The 27,257-nt window shown below is 43.3% G+C and overlaps 1 protein-coding gene across 1 annotated transcript in view; it reads right to left on the bottom strand.

Moving 5' to 3' along the window:
* Nucleotides 1-2,564: 2,564 nt before the first annotated feature.
* The window catches only part of TBX15 (T-box transcription factor 15), a 98,642-nt gene continuing 73,949 nt past the window's right edge, over nt 2,565-27,257 (bottom strand). Inside the window, 3 exon segments of the mRNA XM_033173460.1 lie at nt 2,565-3,796; nt 3,799-4,080; nt 18,462-18,559. Coding sequence (XP_033029351.1) covers nt 3,297-3,796; nt 3,799-4,080; nt 18,462-18,559 — 880 coding nt within the window. The 3' untranslated portion in view covers nt 2,565-3,296.

The raw sequence follows: 27,257 nt of genomic DNA, 5'->3' as shown, positions 1-27,257 counted from the left end.
GAGTGAACTGACTGTTCCGTGCTTTCAGCATACAGTGTTGCCTTGGGTTATGTACGCTTTGGGTTGCGTACTTTTTGGGTTACGAACTCCACTAACCCGGAAGCGCAACCCAAAGCGCGTGCAATTCGCGCATGCGCAGAAGTATTTTCATGGTCTGCACCTGCGCAGAAGCGTTTTTCGTTTTTTCCGGTTTGCACATGCGCAAACCAAATTTTTCAGGTTATGTACTTTTGGGGTTACGTACAGTGACTCGGAACCAATTAAGTACGTACCTGAGGTACCAATGTACTCAGATATCTGTTTGCTCAAGCATCTCTGGGACATTTACACTGAATTGGCACAAATCACCAGCTATGGAGAACATTGTGCTGGAGTGGATATTGTCTTTGTTATGCATGTTTGTATTTTGGCTTTATGCTGTTTCAAATGTCATCTGTTGCTTTATGATTTCTGTACACCACTTTGCCATTTTCTAAACAATAAAGCAGTATGAATAAGTGCTTTAAAATATATAAAGTGCATGTTATAAACGTAGACCTATTACCAAGTGCTGAGTCAATTATAATACAGTGGTATCTTGGTTCTTGAACGTAATCCGTTCCAGAAGTCCGGCCGACTTCCGAACATTTGGAAACGAAGGCATGGCTTCCGATTGGCTGCAGGAGCTTCCTGCACTCAAGGGGAAACCACGCCGGAAGTTCGGCTTCTGAAAAACGTTCGAAAACCAGAACACTTACTTCCAGGTTTTCAGTGCTCAAGAGCCGATTTGTTTGTCAACTAAGCCAAGGTTCCACTGTATAGAATGGATATTCAAATCCAAATATTCAGCAATCTTCTCTCTTACAATTATTTCAATTTAGATGCTGCTCTTATTTCTTTGAAAGCAGTTGCCTTAACTGGTTTCCTGATTGCCCACCCCAACGCCAGCTTTCCTGTACTTTTTCAGATAAATGACTATGATTTGGCCTATCTGCTAGTCCATCCACCCAGTTATAGGAATAACAGGTGCGCTGTCAGTTCTTCTGTACAATCCCCAGTGAAATTAATAGGAACTGTGCAACCGCACATCTACTAATGCACAGCTCCCATTCTTCATGCAGAAGATTGTCTTGGAAGAGAAAATATCATTTTAATGGCCTTTTTCAACCCTGTAAATTGCTCTGATCTGAGTTTCTGTTATGAAGATAATTCTGCTTTTTGGCTGGAATATGCCCAGAGAAGGTCCATTTGAGAGGTCCATTTGAATGGTATGAAACCCACCCAACCATAGAGGTGTTTGACAGCTGTTTTTAAAGCTGTCTTTTTAAAAATAAAAAGGAGAACCATCCCAGCACTCTGGAACTGGACACCTGCATTATTTCCAGACAGACAAAACACAAAAGGAACAAAGGTTTATTTTGCATTAGTTATGTGCTTGGCACCTACAAACAGAGTCCCCTGCAGAGGGCAAATCTTTATACATTTTCTTTCTTAATATATATTTACATACCCATTTATTACCCTCTTTAATATTCATAATATTGATTCCCTTCCCTCCCCCACACACTAGAGACATAAATACATTTATCTACAACACATCAAACAAATCTCTATACTGCAGTTTCTGTATTCTGTTGCTCGGCGTTTGGACTTCCACACGACTTCAAAACTTCTTAGCGCGTGCTCAGCATCACTTGTTTGCTTACTTTTAAAAGAGCTGAAGGAAAAGTAAAACCAGAAGAGAACAGTACTTTAGATAGAAAGAAAGAAAATCGGCCATGACTTGATGTTCCAATCGGCAGGCTGGACAGGGAATAAGAAGACTTGCCCCTGGTGTTAATAACTAGCTTCCGCCACTTCCCTGGTACGTGCAAGATGGCTGGGATTAGGCTGCATACTTTCACAAAACAGGCCTAGCCTCTTACAGAACTTGTCATTTGACATTATCACAGTCTGGAGACTTCCTTCCCTTCCAGTTGACTCCTCTGAGTGATATATATTTTAATCATACCTTTGCTAATGTTAGTTAGGCTATCAGTAGCTCAAAGGCACTGAACGTACAATTACCGTATTTTTCCGTGTATAAGACGATGCTTTTTGCTAAAAAAAAAAAAAGAAGCAGCAAAAATTGGGTGTCATCTTATAGAGAATGCAGAGGGGCGACGTGTGATTAATGGCAGTAGCAAGGAGGAGATTGGCAGCAGCAATTGGGCGGGTGATTAATGGCTGCGGGAAGGCCTGCTGGCGATTGACTGTGGCTGGGGCAATTGGACAGGTGACTGGCGGCTGCGGCAAGTAGGTGGGTGGGCTGTTGGTGGCGGCGAGAGGGCAGACAATTGGTGGGTTTGGCAAGGTGTGCGAACGGCAGTGGCAAGCAATCGACAGTGGCGGGCAGGCAGGTGAGCGATTGGCGGAAGTGACCCCCCCACAAAAATCTAAACAACTTGATTTCTTAATTCTGGGTTTAAAAAAAATAGGGGTCGTCTTATCCATGGGGGGTGTCTTATCCATGAAAAAATACGGTAACACCGTTTCCCCTTGCGCAACATTTTCAACACCGAATCCTGTGCGGCAGAGATCCTGCGTTTTTCTTTGCTACCAGCATGTTTAACAGAAGCCTTTCCCTGCAAAGTTAAAGAAAACCCTTTTAATGGTTTAAATCCTCCCTCGCCCTCTTTTCGATGACATGCTTTTGTAAGGAAAATTATTGTCGTCTAGGGAGAGTGGAAGGCTTCCCAACAGCAAGAACCACACACAAAAATGCTCAAGGAAGAGAATCTGCACTTCAAACACAATGTTCTTTTCCTACAGTGGGTGAGAGAAAGCCGTAGATTCAACTTAATGACTGTAGATGACAAGATGGGGAAAGATGATGGTGTTACAGGGCCTTTTAACTGGCAGTGCAGATCTAGGAAACGAAGTCTTGTTGCTTGCAGCTGGGAACATGGAAGGAACAGCACACCCACACCGGACTTCCTCTGTTGTGAACAGTTCGCACCAAGTTCAGATAGTTAATGCATATACTATATAGGTCTCCCCACCCCACCCCAGGTTTTCTGCAAACAATGCCATTTTCTTTGTTTGTTTATTTTTAAAAATCCATTAGAAACAGAAGCCACTCGGTTACATGACGGTCTTGATTCCAGTCTGCTGCTATCAGGTTCTTTGGGATTTAGCTATAGATGGCTTGTGTTTCCATTCATTGTTCACAAACAAGTCCTTTTTCAAAAGTTGAAAAGCAACAGGGATGAGATCTCCAATAGAAATGACGAGATCCTCGCTCACTGTCGACCAGGGATGGTGACTCCAAGCACCAGTTAAACCATGTGCACTGACATTTGTGAAGAGGACCCTGGTACAGCCCCATATTGTCTATTATCGCAAGCATTGGCTGGGGGTTGGCTGTTGCTGGGAGGGCTGATCACATGCATCCCATGATCCATTCCTGTCGACAGATATGGCCTCTCTCCAAAGGCCCCGTTGGAAGGCGAAGAGCAGAGTAAAGTGCTTTGGGTGTTGGCCAGTTTCTCGGGGCTTCCTGCCAACCTCGGAGAAGCTGGGAAATTGTATCCATACAAGTTGTAAGGGTTGTGAAGGGAAAAGGCGTTGTAGGAGCTCTGTTGCATGTGGCCGCCACTAAACATTTGTGAGGAAGATGAAGTGGAGGCAGGATTGCCGGCTTGCATGACATACTGGAACTGCGAAGTCGGGAATGACCCCAGCTGGCCACCGTAAGCTTCCATTTTGCCATTGCTGGGCAGCGAAGAAGGAGCCGGCATTCCTGAGATCAAAGATGGAGTCCGCTGAGGCATGAAGTTTCAGGGGGCTGAGTGGCAGGCGCACCACCACTCTGCAGCCGGTTGTATCCACTGTCGCTCAACCCTGGGTAGCTCTGCAGGGCGGCCATGTTGCTTCTTGCGCATGGAGGATAATCAGAGAGGTTTAGGTTGCACAGCTGGCTCTCCCGGCAGCCGACATTGAAAGAGTTGGGGGCCAAGTGGAAGGCCGGTGGTGAGCATGATGGAGAGAGAAGGTGAGAGGATGCAGAGGGGGAAGGTGTCCCTGTGCTGGAGGTTGTTGGAGAAGTTCCTGTGCTACCCCCTGGAAAACAAAAGCGACAACAAACATTTCTGAGGCATAATGCAGAACAACCACCAAGCAATTCATGCCTAATGAATTTGCATTGTCATCTCCTCCATCCCTTTTTCTTGTCTGCTGTAAAATTATTGTTTTACAAAATTAACAATTAACTACAGGTATGAGCGCCATACGGGTCCACTGCCTTGCAAAGTGGTCAGAATCTGGGCTCACATCTGACAGATTTACTCCTCCCCTTGCAGAGGGCAGCTTCTCCTTGTTTTGGCATCTGCCCTTCAAAAGAATCTCAACTTGGAAATGCTAGAATGCATCACAAAGCCTCCTTATTGTGACAAACCAATGAGGAACAGGTCAACTGACAAATTCTATCCGTGTTCTTTTTGAGGAAGTCATATGGGATAACTAGAAGGAACGTGAAGACAGATGTCACTTTATAAGTGTGTGGAAGTAGTTCAAAACACATTAATGTTTTCATGGCATTTGTTTTCATGGCAGCAAAGATGTGTCCAAAATTCCCATCATGCTTAAAATGCTACATCTGTTTCCACCCATCTGCTTCATTTTACATTGAGGCCAGAAGTAGGGTTGAAGAATTTGTCCATTTGGTTCTCTCATTTCCCAATTTTTCTAATCTTAAATCTGGTTCTTCACATTTCTGAAGCAATTCGTGAATTTTCCTTTTACATCCGTATGAAAATTCTCCACCATTGTAGTTGTGAATTTCTTCTAATAAGCTCATTTTTGCATGCAGTTTTGACTAATGTACACATTTTTACAAGCATTTCTCCTAATATAATGCAGTTTTTCTGAGAGTTATTTGAACTAATATATGCAAGTATATGCACATCTTTATATGTGCATTCTGTAAATGAAATGCATAGTATATGTCAGATAAGTGCAAATTTCATAGGTTGGCTGTGTTCTAGTTCTCATACTGTTTCATAAAGTGTAAATTCAACTTTCAGTGACAGCTAAATTGATTTCCTGCTCATCCCTAGCCAGAACCGAGGACAAGGAACCAACCATGGGGTCCGTTGTTAATCAAAGGTGTTTTTCACTTGCAGATAGCACATGATGGCAAAAGACCCCAGAGACTGTAAACAAAAGTAGGATAGAAACAGTGCCGGATTTATGTATAAGCAAAACAAACTAAAAAATTTAAAGGGGGAAAAAACCTGGATGTACATTTCCAAAATATAAGATAAAAAACAACAACAAATAAAATAAAACCTGCATACAGCAACAGTGTTTTGTGTTGTGTAGGCTCCTATGGTGTAAGTAATGGGCCCCACCTGCTAGCCTGCTCCCTAAAATATCACTGGTTTGCTCATTTCTATATATAGGGTGCCTACATTCTGCATGGACTGGTTGCATAGCAACATGTGCAAATGGCTTTAGATACTTATTAGGTCCATAAATTACCATGTAGCATATATTCAACACAAAAACAGAGACAATTTGTTGTTGACAAAGGGCAGGCTGGACATATGAAGGGCCCCATTACCTTCAGTAGCTTAGGGCCTCATCAAACCTAAATCCGGCCCCTGGATAGAAAAGAACATTTTATGTCCCTTCTACACTCCTTGGTATAATATAGTCAAGGTCACATGCACCTATTCTCCTCAAGAGGGTTGTGGCCTTCCTCTAACGACGCAAAAGTTATTCTCTGGAGTTTTTAGAGGACAGCCGACTTGTGTGTGGAGCTGTGCATGCTCACATGCTTGCATGCTGGGATCAAGGCCGTAGTCCTAAATAGACACACCAGGGAGTGAGCTACATTAAACACAATGAGACTGACTTCCGAGTAAATATGCATAGGATTCAGTGGCATGAGTGACTAGGGAGGCTAGGGGGACTAAATGTTCCCCTGGCACCTCCTTCCCCAAAGCCAGGGAAGCTTCTGCCCAATTTAGGGAGGGAGGCATGATACTCCAGCGCAGAGGAGACAACTCCTAGGGTCCATGGGGGCACAATAAATATTTGAAGGGGCTGGGCCCCCACAAAGTTGATGGGCATTCCCATTCAAATGGTGGGTGTGCACTGCTCATGTGATAGATTATGTGCCATGGGGGCTTACCTGGGACCCCACAATCAGTGGAGGAGCTTCATGTTCTGGCACCAGGGGGGACAGAGAGCAGGCGGGGCTGGCACGCATCCTGGGGGCATGGCACAACCTCCGCAGGGGTGTGACGCGCGCTCTGGGGGCGTGGAGCCCAGCGAGGTGGGGAGGGCAGCCGCGATGGCGCCCCACCGGGATCATGCTGCCGGGGACGGTGCGCTCTGCCGCACCCACAATATTTTATTCGAGTTGGCACCCCTGCTCCAATGGGTCCAAGAGCCCTCCTGCCACCTTCCCAAAGCCTGTCGGAGCCCTGGCACCACCTTCCCAAAGCTTCTGCCTGGCTTAGGGAGGGAGGTGCAAAGCTCACATGCACGATGTCATGATGTCAACCCCCTGCCCAATCATCCTCACAAGCTGGCACCTCTGGCACTAAATGTTCCCCTACAAAAAAATTCTTCGCACACCCCTGATAGGATTCTACTACATGTTTTGTTAGTGACAAGTCAATCCCACACACACCCAGCATATTGATTTTGTATCTGGCTTTTGACATAATGGCATGGGGAAATTGGCCTCATAATGATGTTTGTTAAAAATATTTTTCAGATGACTCTGGCAGATCAAAGACATGGATGAAAACCAGATACTGCACGGAGGTAAGTGAATTGTTTGCTGCCTCTAATAAAGTCTCCAGTATATTATCTTGCATACAAGACTCAGCTAGCTTTGTGTTCAAAACACTGCACCTAAGATACTTCTAGTACCTCTGAATTTCTGAACCTTGCGACTTGTTGTCCTGTTAAGCTGTCAAAAGTAAAGGATTAAGCCCTGAAGAAGCAAACTGAAAATAGGAAATGACATGTCTGTTCAGGAGCATCAAAAGAGGAATCCGTACTAAGGTGCTCTGTGAAGTGTTGGCCACAGATAAATTAATCAGTGAGCATGGTATTCAACATCAAAAAACTAAGATCATGGCCACTGGTCCCATCACCTCCTGGCAATAGAAGGGGAAGAAATGGAGGCAGTGAGAGATTTTACTTTCTTGGCTCCATGATCACTGCAGATGGTGACAGCAGTCATGAAAATTAAAGGACACCTGCTTCTTGGGAGGAAGGCAATGACAAACCTAGACAGGCATCTTAAAAAAGACAGAGACATCACCTTGCCGACAAAGGTCCATATAGTTAAAGCCATGGTTTCCCAGTAGTGATGTATGGAAGTGGAGAGCTGGACCATAAAGAAAGGCTGATTGCCAAAGAATTGATGCTTTTGAATTATGGTGTGCCTGGAGGAGACTCTTTGAGAGTCCCATGGACTGCAAAAAGATCAAACTTATCCATCCTTAATCAGCCCTGAGTGCTCACTGGAAGGGCAGATCCTGAAGTTGAGGCTCCAGTACTTTGGCCACCTCATGAGAAGAGAAGACTCCCTAGAAAAGACCCTGATGGTTGGGAAAGATGGGGGGCACAAGGAGAAGGGGGTCGACAGAGGATGAGATGGTTGGACAGTGTTCTCGAAGCGACTGGCATGAGGTTTGGCCAAACTGCGGGAGGCAGTGCAGGATAGGGGTGCCTGGCATGCTCTGGTCCATGGGGTCACGAAGAGTCAGACACGACTGAAACGACCTGAACAACAACACAACAACATGGTATTCTTGGGTTGGAACTAGTTTCTGACAGTTATAGGAAAGACTAAACGTTACTCATGGTGAAGGAAGGAGGAGAAACTTGAATTTGTTCACATTTTTAATGTGAGCGAATGTAATTCACCGTACCTTATACAATACTTGAACCAAAAAACCAAGACTTTTTTCAGCTGGACTTGCCACAACTCAGTTCCAGCACCTCTTAGCTGGGTGTCATTGCCATTGTAAGTAAACGAGGAAGGCATTCGTGGTGAGTTCTGTGCACCTCTTTTTTCTAGAAAAAGAACCCTGCCGCTATCCTTCCACACTTCTCCAAATTTTGCCATGCAGTCCCCAACCAAAAAAAGGCATACAAAAATGAACTAATGATGGAAAATAGCTTACAAAAAAAGTGTGTATTGTGCAAAATTGCATAGGAAAATGTGCATATTTGGGGAAATACATACTGATATGCTGACTGTTTCTTTTCACAAGGGCTTGTTTTTAAAAAATGTAATAATCACAAACTGATGTGGAAATGTGGCAAACTGAGCTTAATATTGGGGGGTGTGGGGAATGAGGAACTGAAAGAAACCAACATTATCAGAATGGTCTACTGCAAACCATGGGGCATACACTCAATCCACTGTTGCCTGTGTTTACAAGAGTTTGTGGGGTGCAGGGCTGCTAAGCTGCTGGCTTTTTAGCATTTCAAAACCTGAAAATTCTGTATGGCAGAAGGAAAGCAGAAATACAAAAGAAAGAAGCATGTGCACTGTGGAGGATGCTGTGTCCGATCATACCACTTCCAAGTTATTGTCTACGTCAAGCCTGAGATCCAGGAAAGGGAACTTCACAATGGGGAGCACCATTCTGGACAATGCTAGAGAACCGCTAAGTAGAGACTGAGAGAGTTTTCCTGTCCTTCTGCACACCAGTGGAAATGCAAGAAATTACACCGCAACCATCCATGCCTTCTCCTCTAACCTCATCAAACCCAGCAGGTGCAATCCCATGTGACCAGCGGAATCAGCAAGGTTCACAAAAGCAGTAGCTGATGCCTTATCAGTTCCCTTCAGGCTGACATTCCTCAGGCAATTATCCACAGAATGCTGAGTATTGGATTTGGAAGTCACTGGCATTCAGCCCCCCACATTTCCTGTACACACCGTCAATGGAATTTTCCACCAGATGATTACAGAAGGTCACAAATTGGAGCTATTACACATATAACCTGGGAATTATAAAACACTTGCGAAATACCCATCACTGTGACAGGCATATGTATGTGCAGAAGGTAGACCAGCAATGTGCTTTGGAGAGCCAGAACGGCTAAAGAATTACCGTAGACTTTGGCTAAAGATACTTGGCTTCAAGTCCTTGCTCGGCCCAGTATACCTCGGCCCAGTATACTTGAAGGAGCATCTCCAGCACCATCATTCAGCCCAGACCATTGAGGTCCAGCTCCGTGGGCCTTCTGGTGGTTCCCTCACTGCAATAAGTGAAGCTACAGGGAACCAGGCAGAGGGCCTTCTCGGTATGGGCACCCGCCCTGTGGAATGCCCTCTCATCAGATGTCAAGGAAATAAACAACTATCTGTCTTTTAGAAGAAATCTGAAGGCAGCCCTGTTTAGGGAAGTTTTAAATGTTTTATCACATTATTATTATTATTATTATTATTATTATTATTATTATTATTGTTGTTGTTGTTGTTGTTGTTGTTAATAGTAATAATAATTCTGTTGGGAGCTGCCCAGAGTGGCTGGGGAAACCTAGCCAGATGGGTGGGGTATAAATAATAAATTATTATCATTATTACTATTATTATTGCTCAGTCCATGAAGCCCACAGTGTGAACTTGAGCCAGCCATGGTTTTCTCAGCCTGGACTACCTCTTAGGGTTGTTATGAGGATAAAATTGGGGCGAGCCTTAGGGTGCATTGATTTCGGCTGCTAGATCCCCTGCTGGAGGCAAAACTACCCATTGTCTTGGTCCTACTCCCATCGCAGTGTGAAAAGGGCTCAATACACTCATGGATGCCACAGGGGTGGAGAACTAAACCTGCTCCTTGCGGACTTGGCACAAGCTGAGAATTACCTGAGGACAGTAATTATTCTCAATTGTTTGTGCTTCAAGTGAAGGATTCTAAACTAGTTGCTGCAAATATGTAAGGCTGGGGCTGGGGTTAATGAGTTTTGGCAAACCCCTCTACCCACAGAGCCATTGTTAGCATCTCCTATCTGTGTTGTGTGAGAAAAAGAATTGTGCCTAGGAGCCAGCAACAGCTTCTGCACTCTTGGAAAATGACATAGTACAGAGTTACTGGAACTCTTCTTCCCCCCTCCCCTAAATGTTCTTCATTAAAGTCAAGAAGCAGAGCCAATATTTTTAATAATGAGAATCTGGATAGGGTTCAACTTGGTTTCAAAATACCCCCAAAACATTTAAAGTGTTTAATAGTTTTTTGGCTCTCCCCAGTCCAACCCTGTAACATCTCATTGCCATGTGCATTTAATTAATCTCAAACCTGCTTCGTCCCAAGAATAAGCCAACCTCAGTGTCCGGTGACGTGATTCGTAAAGAGTTCAACTCTTCCAGAGCCCTTATGTTTTGAAGTGTATCTCTATTATTTTGGCTTTTAAAAAAAATCTGGGTGGAACCTGGTTATTGGTTTACGCCAGCTAGGTGCTTCTTTTTCTGTAAAACAAAGGTCTTTCGTATCTGTCATTTTCCTGATCTCTTTCAGCCAGAGAGATGACAGCTTTCTTAGGAGAAAGGCACGATGTCCTGCTCTGGCAAAACGCTACTTAATTGCTCAGTCATGTTATTGATGAGCAAGCCTTTAAAAATCAAACAAGCAGTCACACACAGAACAAGATGTGCTGTTGTACAGCAGTTAAAATCATTGCTTGGGGAACCTCAGGGTTCCTTGGAAGCTTTTTAGGGATTTCTTAATGAGAATATCATCAAGGAGCTGGTTTTACAATCAATTTTAGTACAGGCGGCAATATTTAGACTCGTCCAACTGATGAGCAATCGCCAATGTGGAGGTCCTTTTTGACCGGAAAAAAGACAGAATGAGGACAGAACAGGGGGCGGAACGGGGCTGAAATGGAAACCCTGTGCAAAATGGTCATATCCTGTAGTCATAGAGTAGGCATATTGGCATCTTAGAAACAAGCTTCTGGTTGTGTTTAGAGCTTAGAAATACTAAGTAATAAGTATTACTTGATTCTGATTTAGTCCCCTGCTGCAAAGACATTTTATCAAATTCCCTGGCTGTCTCAATTTATCTCTTTGTTTCATAATGTGTGAATAATAACATCATTTTTGTAAAAATAATGGTGGACAAGCTACACCCACAGGTCACTTGCTCACCAACTATTATCCTTCCCTTCCATGTGCAGCCACTGGAGATTATTAGGCATGTTCTACATAAGTCACATTCTTATTTCACACGGAGAAAATGTGAGGCCCAATTTTTTATCTTTTTTTTTTTTTGCATTGCTCTGGAAGATCCAATAATTTCCAGAATCCTCTGCAGTGCTCTGCAGGGTGGGGTTCCACAGTAAGGTACAAGGTAAAGGTAAAGGACCCCTGGACAGTTAAGTCTAGTCAAAGGCGACTATGGGGTTGCAGCGCTCATCTCACTTTCAGGCTAAAGGAGCTGGCATTTGTCCACAGGCAGCTTTCCAGGTCATGTGGCCAGCATGACTAAACCGCTTCTGGCGCAACGGAACACCGTGATGGAAACCAGAGTGCATGGAAATGCCGTTTACCTTCCCGCTGCAGCGGTACCTATTTATCTACTTGCACTGGTGTGCTTTCGAACTGCTAGGTTGGCAGGAGGTGGGACAGAGCACCGGGAGCTCACTCCGTCACAGGGATTTGAACCACCGACCTGCTGATCGGCAAGCCCAAGAGGCTCAGTGGTTTAGACCACAGCGCCACCCGCGTTCCTTTTGGTTCCACAGTATATGGGCCACAACAAATGCTACTCAGACATAGGTGCCAACTCCCTGAGGCCCTGGGTGCCCGGGCACCCATGAAAGAGCCAGACACCCAAAAATTTAGGTGCCAGGGCCATGCCCTGGAACTAAGCTGGCATTCCTGCATCCAGTCCAACTCTTATTCATGCTGAGGAAAAACCTATATTCTGGCATCTGTTCCTGGTAAATCACTGCCCAATTTTTCTCCCCATTTTGCCTTCAGAGGAGATATTAGGGTGCGTTTTAAAATGTCTGTTAATATAGCCAGGGAGGTTTTTCAGATTTTTAGCCCCACACAACCCCCAAGTAACAGATCTGAGTAAGGGGACACATTTATCGTTGTTGGAGCTAACGTTTACTCAGAGAAAACCTATTGAAATTAGTAGACCTAATTTAGTCATGGTCATTAATTTCAGTGGGTATAATCTGAGTAGGCCTAGCATTAATTTTCAGCCCTTTCGTAGTTACCTGCATTTGCAAGTAACTACAAAAACATGGGCAGAGAGAAGCAGCACTCCCTGTGAAGAAACAAGAGTGGTGTTTTGGGGTCCTCCTGGAACTGATCCTGGAGTCTCTTCCACCAAAGGGACTTTCTAATGTGTAACACAAATAGCTTTACTGTAGCCAGTTTTAATACGTATCATTTCTTAGGCTTTGCTGCTACAGTAATAGGCTTTGGGAGTTTCACAGTTGTTGCTTTTAAAGTGGCGGTTGTATTTCTTACTGTTTCAAGAAACTGTTTGCTGAATCTTATGATTACTTTGTCTGCAGCTCTGAGTGCTTCTAGAAGATGAGAAAAATATAGACAATAATAAATAAATAAAGGCTTGCGCAGGAGAATTCCTTAGTGAAATGGACGCGCCGAAATCTGTCGTCTGGGCTGTGCTTCTCACATTGTTTCACGGCATAATCCTGCTAATGTCCTCCTAAGCCCCTCTAGAAATAAATAAGCCAACTACAAAACATTTATAATGACTGAGATCTTTGTGGGCTGTGACTTACAGTTATGTAAAAAGCACAGAAGATGGAAGGAAGTGTGTAATCTCTTTTATTTTATTTTATTTTGCAACAGCCTGCTTGTCTTTGTTTATTGAAATCAGTTTTGACTTTCTGACCTAATTCTCCTAAAGGGAAGTGGCATGAACGGAAAGCAACAATTATTTTACAAGCTATTTATAGGGGTTAATTTGGATAACCTCTCCCCCAAATGCTGACCAGGACCCTGTGATCATCATCCCAGGCCTTAGTGACAACATGAGACTGGGCCTTTTCTGCTGTGGCTCCCTGCTTGTGGGATGCTCTCACTCCAGGAAGGCTCCCCTGGCACCTTCATTACATATATTTGGGCACCAGGCAAAATGTTCCTCTTCTCCCAGGCCTTTTGCTGATTAAGCAACCATTGCAACTGAAAACCAATGAAACACATTTTTTTAAAAAGGCCTTTTAAACGGGGGAGGGCTATTGTTTTTGTTGTTACCATGTTGTGCATTTTTGTGTTTTCATATTGTAAACTGCCCTGTGATCCTTGGATGAAGGGAAGTATATAAATGTAATTAATAATAATGATTTATATATGTTGAAGAGCCTATAAAATGCTGATGAGTCCACACAGGGGCGTAGCAAGGGGGCGAGGGGGTGGGCCGCCCCGGGTTCCATAATGGAGGGGGTGACAAATTATCAAGGGACAATTTTTTTTGGGGGGGGGGGGGAGTTTCTTTTGAAAATTTTTTGAAATTTTTTTTAATTATTTTTTTGAAAATGCCTGCTCCGAAGGTCTTGTCTTACTATACTAGGGATTATATAGCTATATATGAAATTTCATGCATATTGGTTAATATCTTGACCCTCCTCCACCAAAATAGCTGTTCACTTGGCTGTTTTCCTATGTCATGAAGGCTGAAATTTCAGTTCAGAGAACACTTACTGTTCCCAACCCTAACCCTGTAGAAAGCCATCTAATTAGACTTTAATTTGATTTTGAGATGTTTTTAGCAGGTAATTTAAATATTGTTTGATTTTATACCAATGTTATGTATCTGATGTTAGCCACCCTGAGCCCGACTTCGGCCGGGGAGGGTGGGATATAAATAAAAGTTTTTTTTTAATTTCTTGTTATTATTCCTTTGTAAGAAAATATGAAATAACGTAAAACAATTTTTGCGGGGGGGGTGTCAATGGGGGGGGTTGACACGAAATTTATGCCTGGGGGGGTTGACAAAAAAATTTTTGCCCCCGGGTACCAATTTATCTTGCTACGCCCCTGAGTCCACAGATCAGTCCTGAACCTCTCTGTTCAGCAACTCAGAAAGCACTGAGTTCATGTTTTGCACGGTGGTCAGAAATGTCTAGCTGAATCATAAGGAGGTTAGTCACAAAGAACATAATCTTCCACATATGAGCAGGAGTCCAGGGGGGGGGCAAACATTGTGTTGAGCCTGATTCTAGTGCAGGCATCTTGTTTAGCAAAGTGCCACAGGTCTTCAGTCGGTTCCTTATAAGATTCAGGTGGTTGCTTCCAGGGCTAGCAATGTGGGCTGGTTTAGGCAGCATTGTTAAATTGCTCTTAGCTGTTGGTTCTGCTGGGTTCGTTGTTTTACATAGCTGGAAAAATGCAAAACCGCCTGTCTCTTCCAGGGTGTCAAATCCTTATGCCTTTAAAACTTCCCGTTTTGCTTGAGCTTAGCTATCTTTGAGGGTCTCTTAGGAAAGCTGCACACAAAATGAAGGCCATAAAAGCTGTAGGTGTAAAGTCATTTATGACTTTAGCAAATGGGTCCTGAACTAGGGACAAATTTTAGTTGATGCCATCCTGAATGAGCAGCCAAGGCAACAGTTGGTAGTAAGTCTGCAGGGAGCTCACCGGTCACATGGTGTTGGCTTGCTTCCTGGTTTTTCAGCTGCCAAATTGCATTTAAAGAAGCTAAAAATACATGAAATATTTTCCTTTCCTTATATTACTTGACTATGTCAGCAGTTGCTGCGGCTGATATGAACCTGTCACTTGAGAACCGCTGGGGCAGAAGGTTATCAGTGAAGCTATGGATTCAAAGCCTAGTGGTCCATCTAATCACTAGAGCAGAGAATGCCACCCTTGGCCTGATAATCCAAGGATGCTCACAAAGAAATGTGCGGCTAAAACATGCCCCAGGCTCCGAGTCAAAGCCTTTAGGCACAGGGCTACCTTTCACAGTCTCATAGTAGCTACATGGGATGAGGGAGATGTGTGATCTGATCTCCCAACGTTTTATTTTAAAACAGCTATGGGGCATTCTCAATTTGATCAGAGCAAATATATTGAGGGGGGGGGGGGTGTCAACTTTTTACTCCCATGCCATTATGATGTTCTATATTGACACCATAATCTGTCTAGAAAAAGGAAAGGGGAGGGCTGCTAATTAGCCTGGCCACACATGTAAGTTGAAGAAAGTACTATTATTTACAACGTTTTGACCAATCAAACAGAACATACCAGATATTCCAGTCCTAGGGGCAAATCACTAACATCCAAGGTCCCTGAGGTCTTTGTATATAGCATTAATGGAAGAAAATCAGCAACAGAGATGGTATGTTTATGGGTTTGGTGTTAATTTCTTGAAAGAGCCTAGGACTGGGTGAGAGAGGATTTTCAGCAGCACCCAGGAAATACCTCTGAAAATTGGATAGGTGTGTGCAGTGCTTTTTTCTGGGGGGGATGCAGGGGGACGCCTACCCCTAAACCTTTTGTGAATCTTTGCACTTTTGTCCATTTACTGTATTTATTTTTCCCAATTTGAACTATAAAATGGAGATTTTCTTGAGTCAAAATGAGAGTACCCCTAAACATTCTTTTTTTGGGGAAGCATTGGATGGGTCTTACAATCTGACAAAACAGCATGATACAGAAGTTTACTTCTCATACATTTATATAAACTTTGGATTGAGGAGGCAGTAGTTAAATTATATCAGAACAGTCGGGGTTTAATGAACCTCAGAAGCACTTGCTGACTCCTCCCAATTTTATCCAAATCGTGAATCACCCTCAGCCCCCCATAGCCTTCGAACACAGGAGCTAAGAAGAGGTCACAAAATGTAATGGCCCCCTCTGCCCACCCAGCCCTCATAGTTCAAGCACTATGGATGAAGTGGGGGACTAGCTATTTTACTTATTTATTTCATAAAATTTATACACTACTTAATTGTTTCTTTAAAAAAAATTCAAAGCAGTTTACAAAAGATAAAACAAGAAACTCAAGAACAATTTACAAGGGTACTTTAAAACACACAAAAGTTTTTTTAAAAAAAAAAATACTTAAAGAGATTAAAGTTACCTCAACTTTTTAAGCACCTGGGTAGGCTTGACTAAACAATAATGTTTTTAGCAGGTGCCAAAAACGTGTAAAGTGAAGGTGCCTGCTTGATATCAATAGGCAGGGAGTTCCAACTGGTTTAATAGCCATTCCCTCTCTCCAGTAAATTCTTCTGATGAAATTTAGCACAAGACAGCGTGTTGTTGTTGTTTTTTAAAAGCATTAGGTTTCCTGCCACTGTTGGACTTTGGTTGCTGGTGTTTATGCTCCTTATTTGTTTCAACTGGTTTTATCTTCCATTTTATTTTTTGCTAACAGTTTTTGTGTGATTGTGAGCTGCCCCGCAAGGCAGAAAGGCAGGGCATAACTTTTTATATAAACAAACTCTGAGAGGTCTAGATCCATACAAGGAGCCATGGCTCTCTTCTAGAGAACTCTTAACACCTACCTCAAACTGCCATTTCTAGGATTCTTCAAGGGAAACCATGATAATTGGGCTGGTTTGGAACTGACGGAAGTTTATGGACAAGGGAAGTATAGCTCCTCCTTGCTTTCTTGGTCACCACCCAGGAGGCAATCCTTGGCTCTGGGGCAGAACCTCTTGGTGATCTCTCAAAAGACCACCCTTGGGCACAGTTGCCTGGGAGAATGCAAACCACCGGGGGGATATTGTGACAAGCACACTGGAAATGTTGCCACTTTTCCCAGGAAAAAATAACAGCGAAGGTTTATTTCAGCCCTGGCCTTTGCTAAAGGCAGGGATCATCTATCAGTGCTCCATGTTCCTTGGCAGTGACAAGGAGATGGAAAAAAACAGCAGGGAAGCGGTGCAGGAACAGTAAACTTACAAACAAGGAGCTTCATCTCAACTGGCAGATGAACAAGGGAAGGATTAAGGAAGGCAGAAAAGAGAAAGAAGTCGGCGGCATACAAGAAAACCCAATGCTGAACTGAAAATGCATTGACGTTCCCACCACAACCATTACGTTGACCAGACATCTTTCATTGTAAGTTCATTTAAGTAGACATCCTCTTTCTCTATTAGGAAGAAACCATATATTGATTCAGACCATGGGCTCCTGCAGCCTAGCATTATCTGTTCCAGGGATAGGGAACCTATGGCCCTCCAGATATTGTCAGGCTACAACTCCCATGTATGGGGTGCTAGGGGAGGGGTAGTATCTGATGGGGGACACATCATGCTCCTTCTGGGGTAGCTTGCCCACCTTTGGTCCCTACCCTGCACTCAGCTCTCACCTGTGGCTCCTAAAAGCTGTCCGCATTTGAGAGGGGCCACACCCCGGGAAACGGCTTCAACTGGCCAGATAAACCAGGTGAGGGTAGCCAATGGGGCTCAACCCCTCAGTCAGTTAGGGACTTCCCCTGCATGTGAAGACGGGCTCTGACGGATTGAGCGGACAAAACCAATAGTGGGCCCAATGATCAAGAAGGCAGTTTCTGCATGTGCTGTAGAGGGAAATGGGGGGCAGATGGGGCTCGTCAACCTGGGAAGGTAGCCCATCGAGAAAAAGGACCCTGAACCTCTGCTACCTTGTGGGATATCTTCAGGAGAAGAAAAAAGCTAAGGAGTAAACCCTACACAAATCCAGAGTGGAGTCCCTAGGACGGTTGGAAGGCACCTTGTACAGAGGCATAGCAAGCCCAGAGGGTACTGGGGGCAACAATTTTTTTATACGGCACCCGGTACAGAGTGTGCATGTGCGGAATTCTGCGCATGCGAACTCCGTTCAGGGGTGGAGTGCGCATGTGGGGGACACCTCCTTCCAGAAACTCCTGCAGCCAAGCTGGTGCCAAACGTATTGCTCTGCTTTCCTTTGGACCACATCAGTGAGGCCGAGAGGTAGGTCTTGTCACCTGGGCAGCCCAGGACCTCCATACACACTGCCCAGCCTTCAATTTGTCTTCACCCTTTGAGGAGCACTCCATTGTCTCTCGAGACAGAAGGACACCAACAACTAAGTGTTGTTGGGGTCCAACAACATCTGGAGGGCCCCAGGTTCCCCCTACCCTGCCCTACTCCAACCGGTTGCAATTCTCCCAAGTTTTCAAGCAAAGAGCCCTTTCCTAGGCCTTTCGCCTGAAATCTTGCTTAAGTGGGAGCTTCAGCTTGGGATCTTCCAAACTCAAAGCACATGTGCCACTCTCTCCCATACAGTAGGGGTGTTGGCCCAAATATGAACTAGCCATACAGAGGGCTTTGCGATGGCTATAAAGTGCCCCTGTTACGAAACCTCCCCTGTTTCTGAAACTAGTAGCTGAACTTTTTCTGGTTTATATCTCTGCACGGCTGTCAAGAGTCACAGGACTATCAGGGATTCAGCTGGACACCATATGCCCATTAGAGCGGCTCTGCAGTTGCTTCGTTGCCACCATTCTGGTGCCCATTATAAAATGGCTCACCTTGCTGTTTTTGCATGGTGGTGAAATCTTCAAAGGTGAGCGTGCGCACGGGAGGCCTCCAGAATGCATATGTTTCCATAATGGCCTCCAGGCCAGTTCTGTGAAATGAAAACAGAGGGGGAGAGGGAGAGAGAGAGAGAAATGTCAGTGAGTAGTATAGCCACCTTAATAAATGAGATTATTTCAGCTTTATCGTTCTCTCTGTCAACAGCAACTTTCTGAATTGCTATGTTGTGCACACCTGTGCTTTTTTTTCTTCTTCTTATCACCCACGTTTTTAATGATACAGGTTTTCCCCTTCATATTTTCCTGTTGGCTTCTAAATCATCCGCTCCTTTGTGAGAAGTGGCTTTAGTGATTAATTTGGCACTGTCTCTTTGATCAGAAAACTGATCTTTCCAAGCTGTGCCTCAGACTCTGAACTGGGAAAACCTCAGGAAGGAACATGAATAAATAAAAAAATTAAACAGCACATGCAGAAGGTGCAGAGGCAGAAGGTGATGAGCCAGGGGCCACATTCAAGGCCTATAGCAAAGCTGGAGTCCAAATTCAGAGTTGGCTTAACAGCCTTCATTATTGACCGTAAAGCTAAAGGAGGACTGGGAAAAGAAACAGCAAGAGAAGTGAGGAGGAATCAGGGGAGACCAGTTAACCTTCCTCCATTACTTGCTCATCCCTCTTTTGTTTTATTTCCTATCGCTGGCCTGCTTTCTTATGGCTCATTAAATTTGAGAACCTGCTCACGTTCAATTTCTGCAGCAACTCAGGCCCCTAGAGACTCTTAAGGGAGCCTGTGTTGCTGCAGCTAAAAAGATTTCCTGAACATGCATGCCATCGCTCAGTTGACTTTCCAAAGTCACCCCGGAAGTGTGAATGTTTAAAATATATAGCGCCTGGCAAAACTCTGTATTGTAATAGCAAGTTTAAGAGACGAGAAGTTGCTGTACAGTGTTTATTACAGTGTTTTTCAACCTTTTTTGGGCAAAGGCACACTTGTTTCATGAAAAAAATCACGAGGCACACCACCATTAGAAAATGTTAAAAAAATTAACTCTGTGCCTATATTGACTATATATAAAGTAATTCTCTTGAACAGGAATCAAATAAACAAATTTTTCCCACGGCACACCAGGCAACATCTCGCGGCACACTAGTGTGCCGCGGAACAGTGGTTGAAAAACACTGGTTTATTAGCTGCTAAGTCGCTGGGTGTAAGAACAGAAGATGTTTCCACCTTGCAGTCTCACAACAGCACAGGCTATAGCACCACAAAAAAGACACTTTTTGACAAGGTTATTGCAACTACTTATCAAGAAGAATGCTACATTCTGGAGGAGCTACAACAAGGAATACTAAGTTTAAAATGGAACATGAAGGAAATAATAGAAAAAGAAGAAACTGGATTGGGGAAATTTTGGGGGGGGGAGACCTGTGGGGGATGGGAAAGGTAATGGGAAGGGTGATGATGGACAGGAGGGGGGTGGGGTAAAGTATGAATTAATGGGGATACTATAAAGGCTGACCACGGTACTCCGAAACCAGAGGGAAAACGGATTATGAGAACGGAGGAAACATTTAGGTATTTGTTAAGATGTTTTTTTTTATATATATTTGAAATTGGAATCAGAAGAAATACAGGCTACAGCATAATAAAGGTAAGTGAAGAGAGGACAAAAGAAGTTGAGATGTGGAATTTGATGTTTTATTTGATAAGAATAAGATTTAAGATATGTTGATTATAATTGTAAGACTAAGATTAGATGTAAGAAAGTAGATTTTACAATGTTACAAAGTTACTAAAGAAGATTAGAAATGAACGCAAAAGAGAGGATGTGAGGAAGTCCCAAGCTTAGGATTATAAAGAAGATAAGGATGAGTAAATAAGTGTTGTTTGTGTGTATTTTGTGTAGTTTTTGTAGTGTATGTATTTGTATTTTGTGTATTTTTATTGTTAAAATCCAATAAATTCTTATTTTTTAAAAAAGAACCTCCTTCGGATAAGAGGCCTCTTCGTTTCGGATCACTTAAAACAAGCTCCCACTTTGCTTCAGATCTAGGGCAGGGGCTTACTTCAGATTTCCAAACCTTAACTATAGCAAGGGAATAAGCATACAGATATAATGTAGTCCAAGAAAACATTTGGACAAGACCACAAGGTCGGGGAATGTTGGACTGAAATGTCTCCTCTGTTGGAGACAGTAATGTTTCTGGAAATTCCAGAAAGGGAGAGTACAGTTGTGCTCAGAACCTACTTGTGAGCATCTGGTTGGCCACTGTGAGGACAGGATGCTGGACAAGAAGGGCCACTGGCCTGATCCAGCAATGCTCCTCTTCTTGACAACTCACTTCAGACCCTACCACCAAGGGTACTTTAAAGTTAACCTCGGGTATCCATGTTTTCATGAACCTCAGTTACTCTCAAGCAGTAGTGGACCTTGTGGTGGGATGGAGCAGGGCAGGGGCAAATTTGGGGCTGAGTAGATGCACCAGCAGAACCAACTGGGTGCTTCCACTCAGCCCAGACCTCACTGCTGCCCCCACCTTGGCAAGTTCCAAGGGCACCGGTCCCAGGAAGATGGCTCCATGTCTCTACCCTGCCAAATGGGCTGCTACTGCATGGAGAACGAGTTTCATAAGATGATATCAGACTTTGATGAAATGGTTGCAGATCTGAATTCCTAACCAAGACCGAAGCTCTTGTGTTCCAAGCGGACTGCCTGCCTGCCTGTCAGCTCAGTTTTCCCATTCTCTGCCCTCCCCCCCCCCCAATCCTATTGCGGACTAATGTTGTCTGTTCAATCACAAACTCTCATTTTTCTTTCTGTCGTTAATGATGGACTGGAAGGAGAAAGAGGGGAAACTGTATAGGCTCCATTTCATTTTTTTTAAACCTAGCCTCTTTAATAGGTCTTCAGAATTTACTGTCTCTTGTTTGATTTTCTTTTGGGGTTTTAGTTTTTTTTTTTTTTTTTTTTTAGTGCCATTACATTTTATTAATAGGTCATATATTAAATGACCCCATTGTTTCCCCAAAATGGGAAAAGATGTTCCACGTATCTCTTTGTTTCAGTAACTCTTTCCATATGGCCAGCCTCCCCCCACCGCATCTGCTAGCATACAGTGTTTTTGCTGTCTTCTGAGTGTTCTTGCAAGAAGCCCATTCCTTAGCATCTGGAATATCTTGCTACATTTTCCACCCCACCTAGCTGATCTGAAAAGCTTTCCCCACCCCCAGTGTACACCGCCAATCTCAGTTGTCAGAAAGCAACTGCATATCTAAAAGTTTCACTTCTTATTTGAGAACGCCAAGCCTTCTCTGATGGAAAGTAGCATCTCTCCAAGGCAAAGTGGCCATGAGAGCAATCTGTCGGAGTCCGAGACATGGGGAGTCCAAAAAATTGTAAAAAAAAAATGGTTTAATTGGAATTATTTTAATTGGGAATTGTATAATTAATTTGGATTGTAATTTGATTGATAATTGGAGATTTGTATTGGAAAATCAATAAATAAGATTTTAAAAAAAGAGAGAGCAATCTGTCAAAGATTTGTTGTGAAAGTTGGGGAGGTTTTGTTTTGTTTTGTTTTGACATATGTCGTAGAGTGTTTTCCAAATGAATTTGGGGTTTTATATGAAATTAAGAATACACTTTGGTAAAACACACATACACTTTGTCCCTTTCAGCTTAACACTTTCAATACCATTTGAATAATCACAATATCCAGTATTCAGCTTAAGCTATGGGTTGGTTCTCACAGAACCAAGTCAAGGATAGAGAACGGCTATATTTTTAAGCACATACAGAAAAGTAAGCTGGTGTAATATTTTTTTCTGCTTTTATTTGCAAAATATCCCTAATGAGGGAATGGCAGCAGAGGGAACAGTGAGGTGGTGCAAATTAGGGGAACAGAGCAGGAGTGGGGGGGTTGAAGATGACCTATCGTTAGGGAAGGGGCTGGAAAAGAGCACCCTAACAACTGTATTTTAAAACCAGATAGATGAATGACAACTCTCTGTAAGGATTCATAGCCTTATTTCTTCTGGTCTTCACATTCATCTCTCTAGAGACAAAATGCACCGGAGCAAATGAGTGGCGTAAAAATCCCCAAAACAAAAACAAAAACAAACTCCATTTCTGTTTCTCAAGGCGCAGGCAAAAAAGGCGGGGGTTATTATTGGTAATGTGCTTTTTTCTATAAAAAAATGTTTAGGGGTGCTCTCATTTCCCTACTCATATTGAAATACTGCCCCTCAATGAGGCCAAACTTAGATTCACAGAATGTTTAGGGGTATGCGTACCCCCAGAAAAAAAGCACAGATAGCGATGGTGATGTTGATGATTAGGGTAAGAAATATTCAAGCCACATTGAATGCATTTTGTAGAATTATTTCCTTACTTTGCTTGTGCCATGTTGATTACTCACCAACTGTAGCCTGTAGTTCACACTGGCTACCTAGTGTCTCCCTATTTTGAAACAACTCATTTAACTCGAACCCGGAGTTCAAATTTCTCCCCTAGCATATTAAACCCAGCCAAGCTGCGGCACTATCTCAAGTAGAGATATCTAGTAGAGATAATACCACAGCTTGGCTGGATTTAATATGCTAGAGGAGAAATTTCAACCTCTTGTTCTCTCTCCCTCCATCTCTCCCTCCCTCCTGCCCAGGTCGAGCACCCCAGCTAACCACTATACCACACTAGGTTAAGTTTGTTTTGTGGAGTAGTACATTTCTGTTGGTGTTCCCAAGCCACCAATTAATTCAGCCAGGTTTTATAGGGTTGTGCAGGGTTCTACCCAAAAAAGGGGGGAGGGTTGAGGGTTGGTAGAATTTATGAGCAAATAAAAACATGGCTTTAATCCAGTGCGCAGCTAAGCATGCTTAAGCCCGTTGACACCAATGGGAATCAGCATGCCTAACTCAGTATTTATAAATGGACAGCAAACTATGCTTTTAATGGCAACGTTACACCGTGTGAATGCTGCAGTAGCTAATAAAAAGAAACAAAACCCGGACACTGTGAGGCAGGGAAGGCCTCAGTTATCCCAGTATAAAGTGTGTGTGGGGGGGGGGAGAATTTCTAAAAGGAAAGGCTTGATGAAAGAGGATACCAATATTGTAATCCTTTTTGATTGTATGCTACTCGTTTTTCAGTCCTGATGGAGTTTCAAACGAAGGGAAGTTTGTAACAGAAGGCAAAAGCCATGGGTGCACTCCCAGAGTGGGGAAGGATAGCTGCTGATCCCCCTCAGATGAGACGCAATCCCCAGATTCCGAGCTTGCTTGCTTCAATTATTGATGATGATGAAGATGATGATGATGATGCAAGTTTTTGCAATTGTAATTATGGATATTTATTGCCTTTATATCCACAACTCCATTTTACCCTCACAACAACAAGCCCCGTGAGGTAACTTACCTGATCAAACACTAGAGATTTTAATAGCCAGCATTTTGATTGTTGAAAAATTGCTTTAGTGTTTGATCAGTTGAAACTTTTGTAGTAGTAGTAGTAGTAGTAGTAGCAGTAGTAGTAGTAGTAGTAGTAGTAGTAGTAGTAGTAATTTATTATTTATAACCTGCCCATTTGGCTGGGTTTCCCCAGCCACTCTGGGCGGCTCCCAATAGAATATTAAAAACACGATAAAACATCATTCCCTATAACCTCACTTCTTGCAGTGAGGGAACTGCCAGAAGGCCCTCGGAGCTGGGCCTCAGTGTCCGGGCTGAACAATGGGGGTGGAGATGCTCCTTCAGGTATACTGGGCTGAGGCCATTTAGGGCTTTAAAGGTCAGCACCAACACTGTGAATTGTGCTCGGAAACGTACTGGGAGCCAATGTAGGACTGGGGTTATATGTTAACATCCTGCATTTATGTTACTGTGTTTTATTATTATTTTTATTAATCTAAAGCTTTGCTATGCTTTTGCAAATCATGGGTTGAAAACTGGGAAACACAAGCAGTGAGAAGGTAGAGAGGCTGACTGACATGCCCATTCCTCCTCCCCCTACTCCCATTGAACAGTGTGTGGGGCGCATATAGGCCAGATCAGGATGGTTTTCACGATGCAATGCACTGGCTCAAGTAATCTTTAGGGGCACTGGGAATATATGTTCGACGCCATCACATTAACATTTTCCAAATAATAGTTTCCTTGACATTAGAACTGTGAAACTTAACTTGTGGCTGTTTTTTTTTTTATATAGCACATTTTTTTTATATAGCACTGAAATGGCTCAGTCAGTAGAGCATGATGCCAGGGTCATGGGTTCAAGCCGCAAATTGGGCAAAAGATTCCTGCATTGCAGGGGACTGGACCAGATGACCCTCACAGTCCCTTCCACCTCTATGATTCTATGATTACATCTCCCTATTATTGCAGGATGAGAGCCCAGAAGTCACATAATCAGTCACCAGATTCTGCGCTGCCATGATAGATATTTGACAAAGAATGGTCTATGCTACAATTCAATCCTAAACTGAAGCCCCATATTGTTAGATCCGCACTTCTGAAGCCCCACCCCATATAGCTGTGTTAGTCGATCTTTAAGTTTTCGTACAAATTTTTACTCACCCATTATCTATGCTTAATTAAGTATTCTATGCATATGTTTAAATCTACGTTTGGTTCTCGCTCCCATTTATTTAATAATTATTTGCTTAGATTCATACTGTTATGCTATTTATTTAGAAGTTTTGCTTATGCTGGTCTGTGACGGTAATAAAGTACTTGAACTTGAACAAATAATTTGGTCGCTTGCATTTTCAATGCCTTCTGTGTAATTGGCACCACTGTTTATACACCAAGGCACATCCCTTTCTGTTGTCCACACGACAATATTTCTGATCGCTTGTTTGTTAATGTTCACCGGCGTTCTGTTTACGTGTCTTTCATGTTACTTGTAAGCTGCCTTGTGAGGATTTGTATCCGGAAAGGAAGGGCATATATAATTACAATGAGAAAGGGAGTGTGTGTACATGCATGTACACACATACATACCAGGGTTGCCATGTTTTGAAGAGCAAAAAAGAGGACACATTTGCTGACTTCTACTTTTAACTATGGATCACTATGACGACTCTCGACTGGATTCTTGCTAGGGACGCTGCCCTTGATCAAGAACTATCTAATGCGGCCAGACTCTCCACGTGGTTCCCCCGCGTGAAGGTAGTTAGATCTCTGGCCCACTATTTGAGTGATCTGATAAATCCTACGCTAAGAAGGGCCTTTACACTAGCTCGATTTCATGCCATCCCCACAGCATTCTTACAGGGTGTATTTTCCAATACTCCTCTGGATCTTCGACTCTGCCCATGCAACAATGGAAAGATAGAGGACTTTATTCACTTTTTTCCTCTACTGCCCACTATATGTCTCAATAAGACCTAGGCTTTTCCCTCTAATCCCGTTGACTATCACCAGGGATGTTGACCGCATGAAATACTTACTGGCGGATGCCAACCCCTTGATTTCACGTGGAGTGGCCATCTATACAATACAGGCCCTGAAACTCAGGACCACCTTTTTGGCAAACTTGCCTTAGCCTTAGTCCTAAGTATCTTTCTGACATGGACACTGTCGTCATGCCCTGCCATTGTTCTCTATTTTATTTGTATTATCCAGCATGATTTTACCTCCAATGTTTTAACTGTATCTGTAGCATTCTTTGTATAATTGCACCAGGCCACTGCCTGGTCTTTTACTATGTGCTATGGCCATATGGCTAATGCAATAAATAAATTGATTGATTGATTGATTGATTGACATTTGGTAACCCTAATACACCCCCACACACCCTTGTATGGCGATGTTGAGAAACAAATAATAGTAGTTTTAAAAAAATCTGGGTGAATTGAGAATAATCACAGAGCCCCCTGCTGGTTCTGTGCAAGGCCAACTATGACACTGAAAATTGTGGCGAAAGAAAGAAGACAAGAGTAATTCAAAGTACACAGTGGGGCTGTCTACGCTTGAAATGTATATCACTTTTACAGCATTTAAGCTGCCATGGCTCTCCCACAGCCTCCAAAAATCCTGGGAACTGTAGTATGATCTCCATTAAAGAGCCTTGCCATGTTCTTGGCTGGTTTGATTGACATCCTATGCTCTTTTAAAATGTGGGGTTTTTTGGGAGGGGGGTGTAATGGGTTTTTAGTTTAATTATATGTTTTGTGGTTTCATATTTTGATTTTGTTCTGTGAACCGCCCTAAGACCTCTGGGTATAGGGCGGTATATAAATTCTAATAATAATAATAATAATAATAATAATAATAATAATAATAATGCTACCCTGCTATAGTCCCCCGATTCTCCAGGTGAGGGAATGGCTGTTGAACAAAATTAATGTGTATGTAATGCAATAGAAAACCTCTTCAGCACAGCTTTATTCTGCCTTTCCCTCCACCCAAGTGCATTCGGTGTGCAATTTCTTTGCAGAATGCCTCCGAGAATTACAGCATCCCGTTGGCTGAACCCTGCAACAAAATCTTGGCAGGATCTTCGTTAACGCTCACAACTATTTGTGTGGCTTTCCTGCAATAAAGCCCCCCCAGGGCAGCTTTCTTAAATGTGTAATACCTTAAAGATTTCAGTTCCGTTTGACGTCAGCAGAAAGCTGCGCTGAGCTCTCCACAGCCACAGCCATGTAGCAATTTCCTGCCCTGTACCTAATGTTAATGAGCCACAAGTTTCTGTGTTTCCCAGAGTTTTCAAGGGGGGGGGGGGAGTCCGACCGCACCAGGCAAAAACCTTATGGATGTCTCATTCAGATGCTGGACTTCAGCCACCCAGCCAC

The sequence above is a fragment of the Lacerta agilis genome, chromosome 16 (genome assembly GCF_009819535.1).
Source record: "Lacerta agilis isolate rLacAgi1 chromosome 16, rLacAgi1.pri, whole genome shotgun sequence".
NCBI classification, from domain to species: domain Eukaryota; kingdom Metazoa; phylum Chordata; class Lepidosauria; order Squamata; family Lacertidae; genus Lacerta; species Lacerta agilis.
Note: the sequence above shows the minus strand (reverse complement) of the source record. Positions and strands in the feature narration are given on the sequence as shown.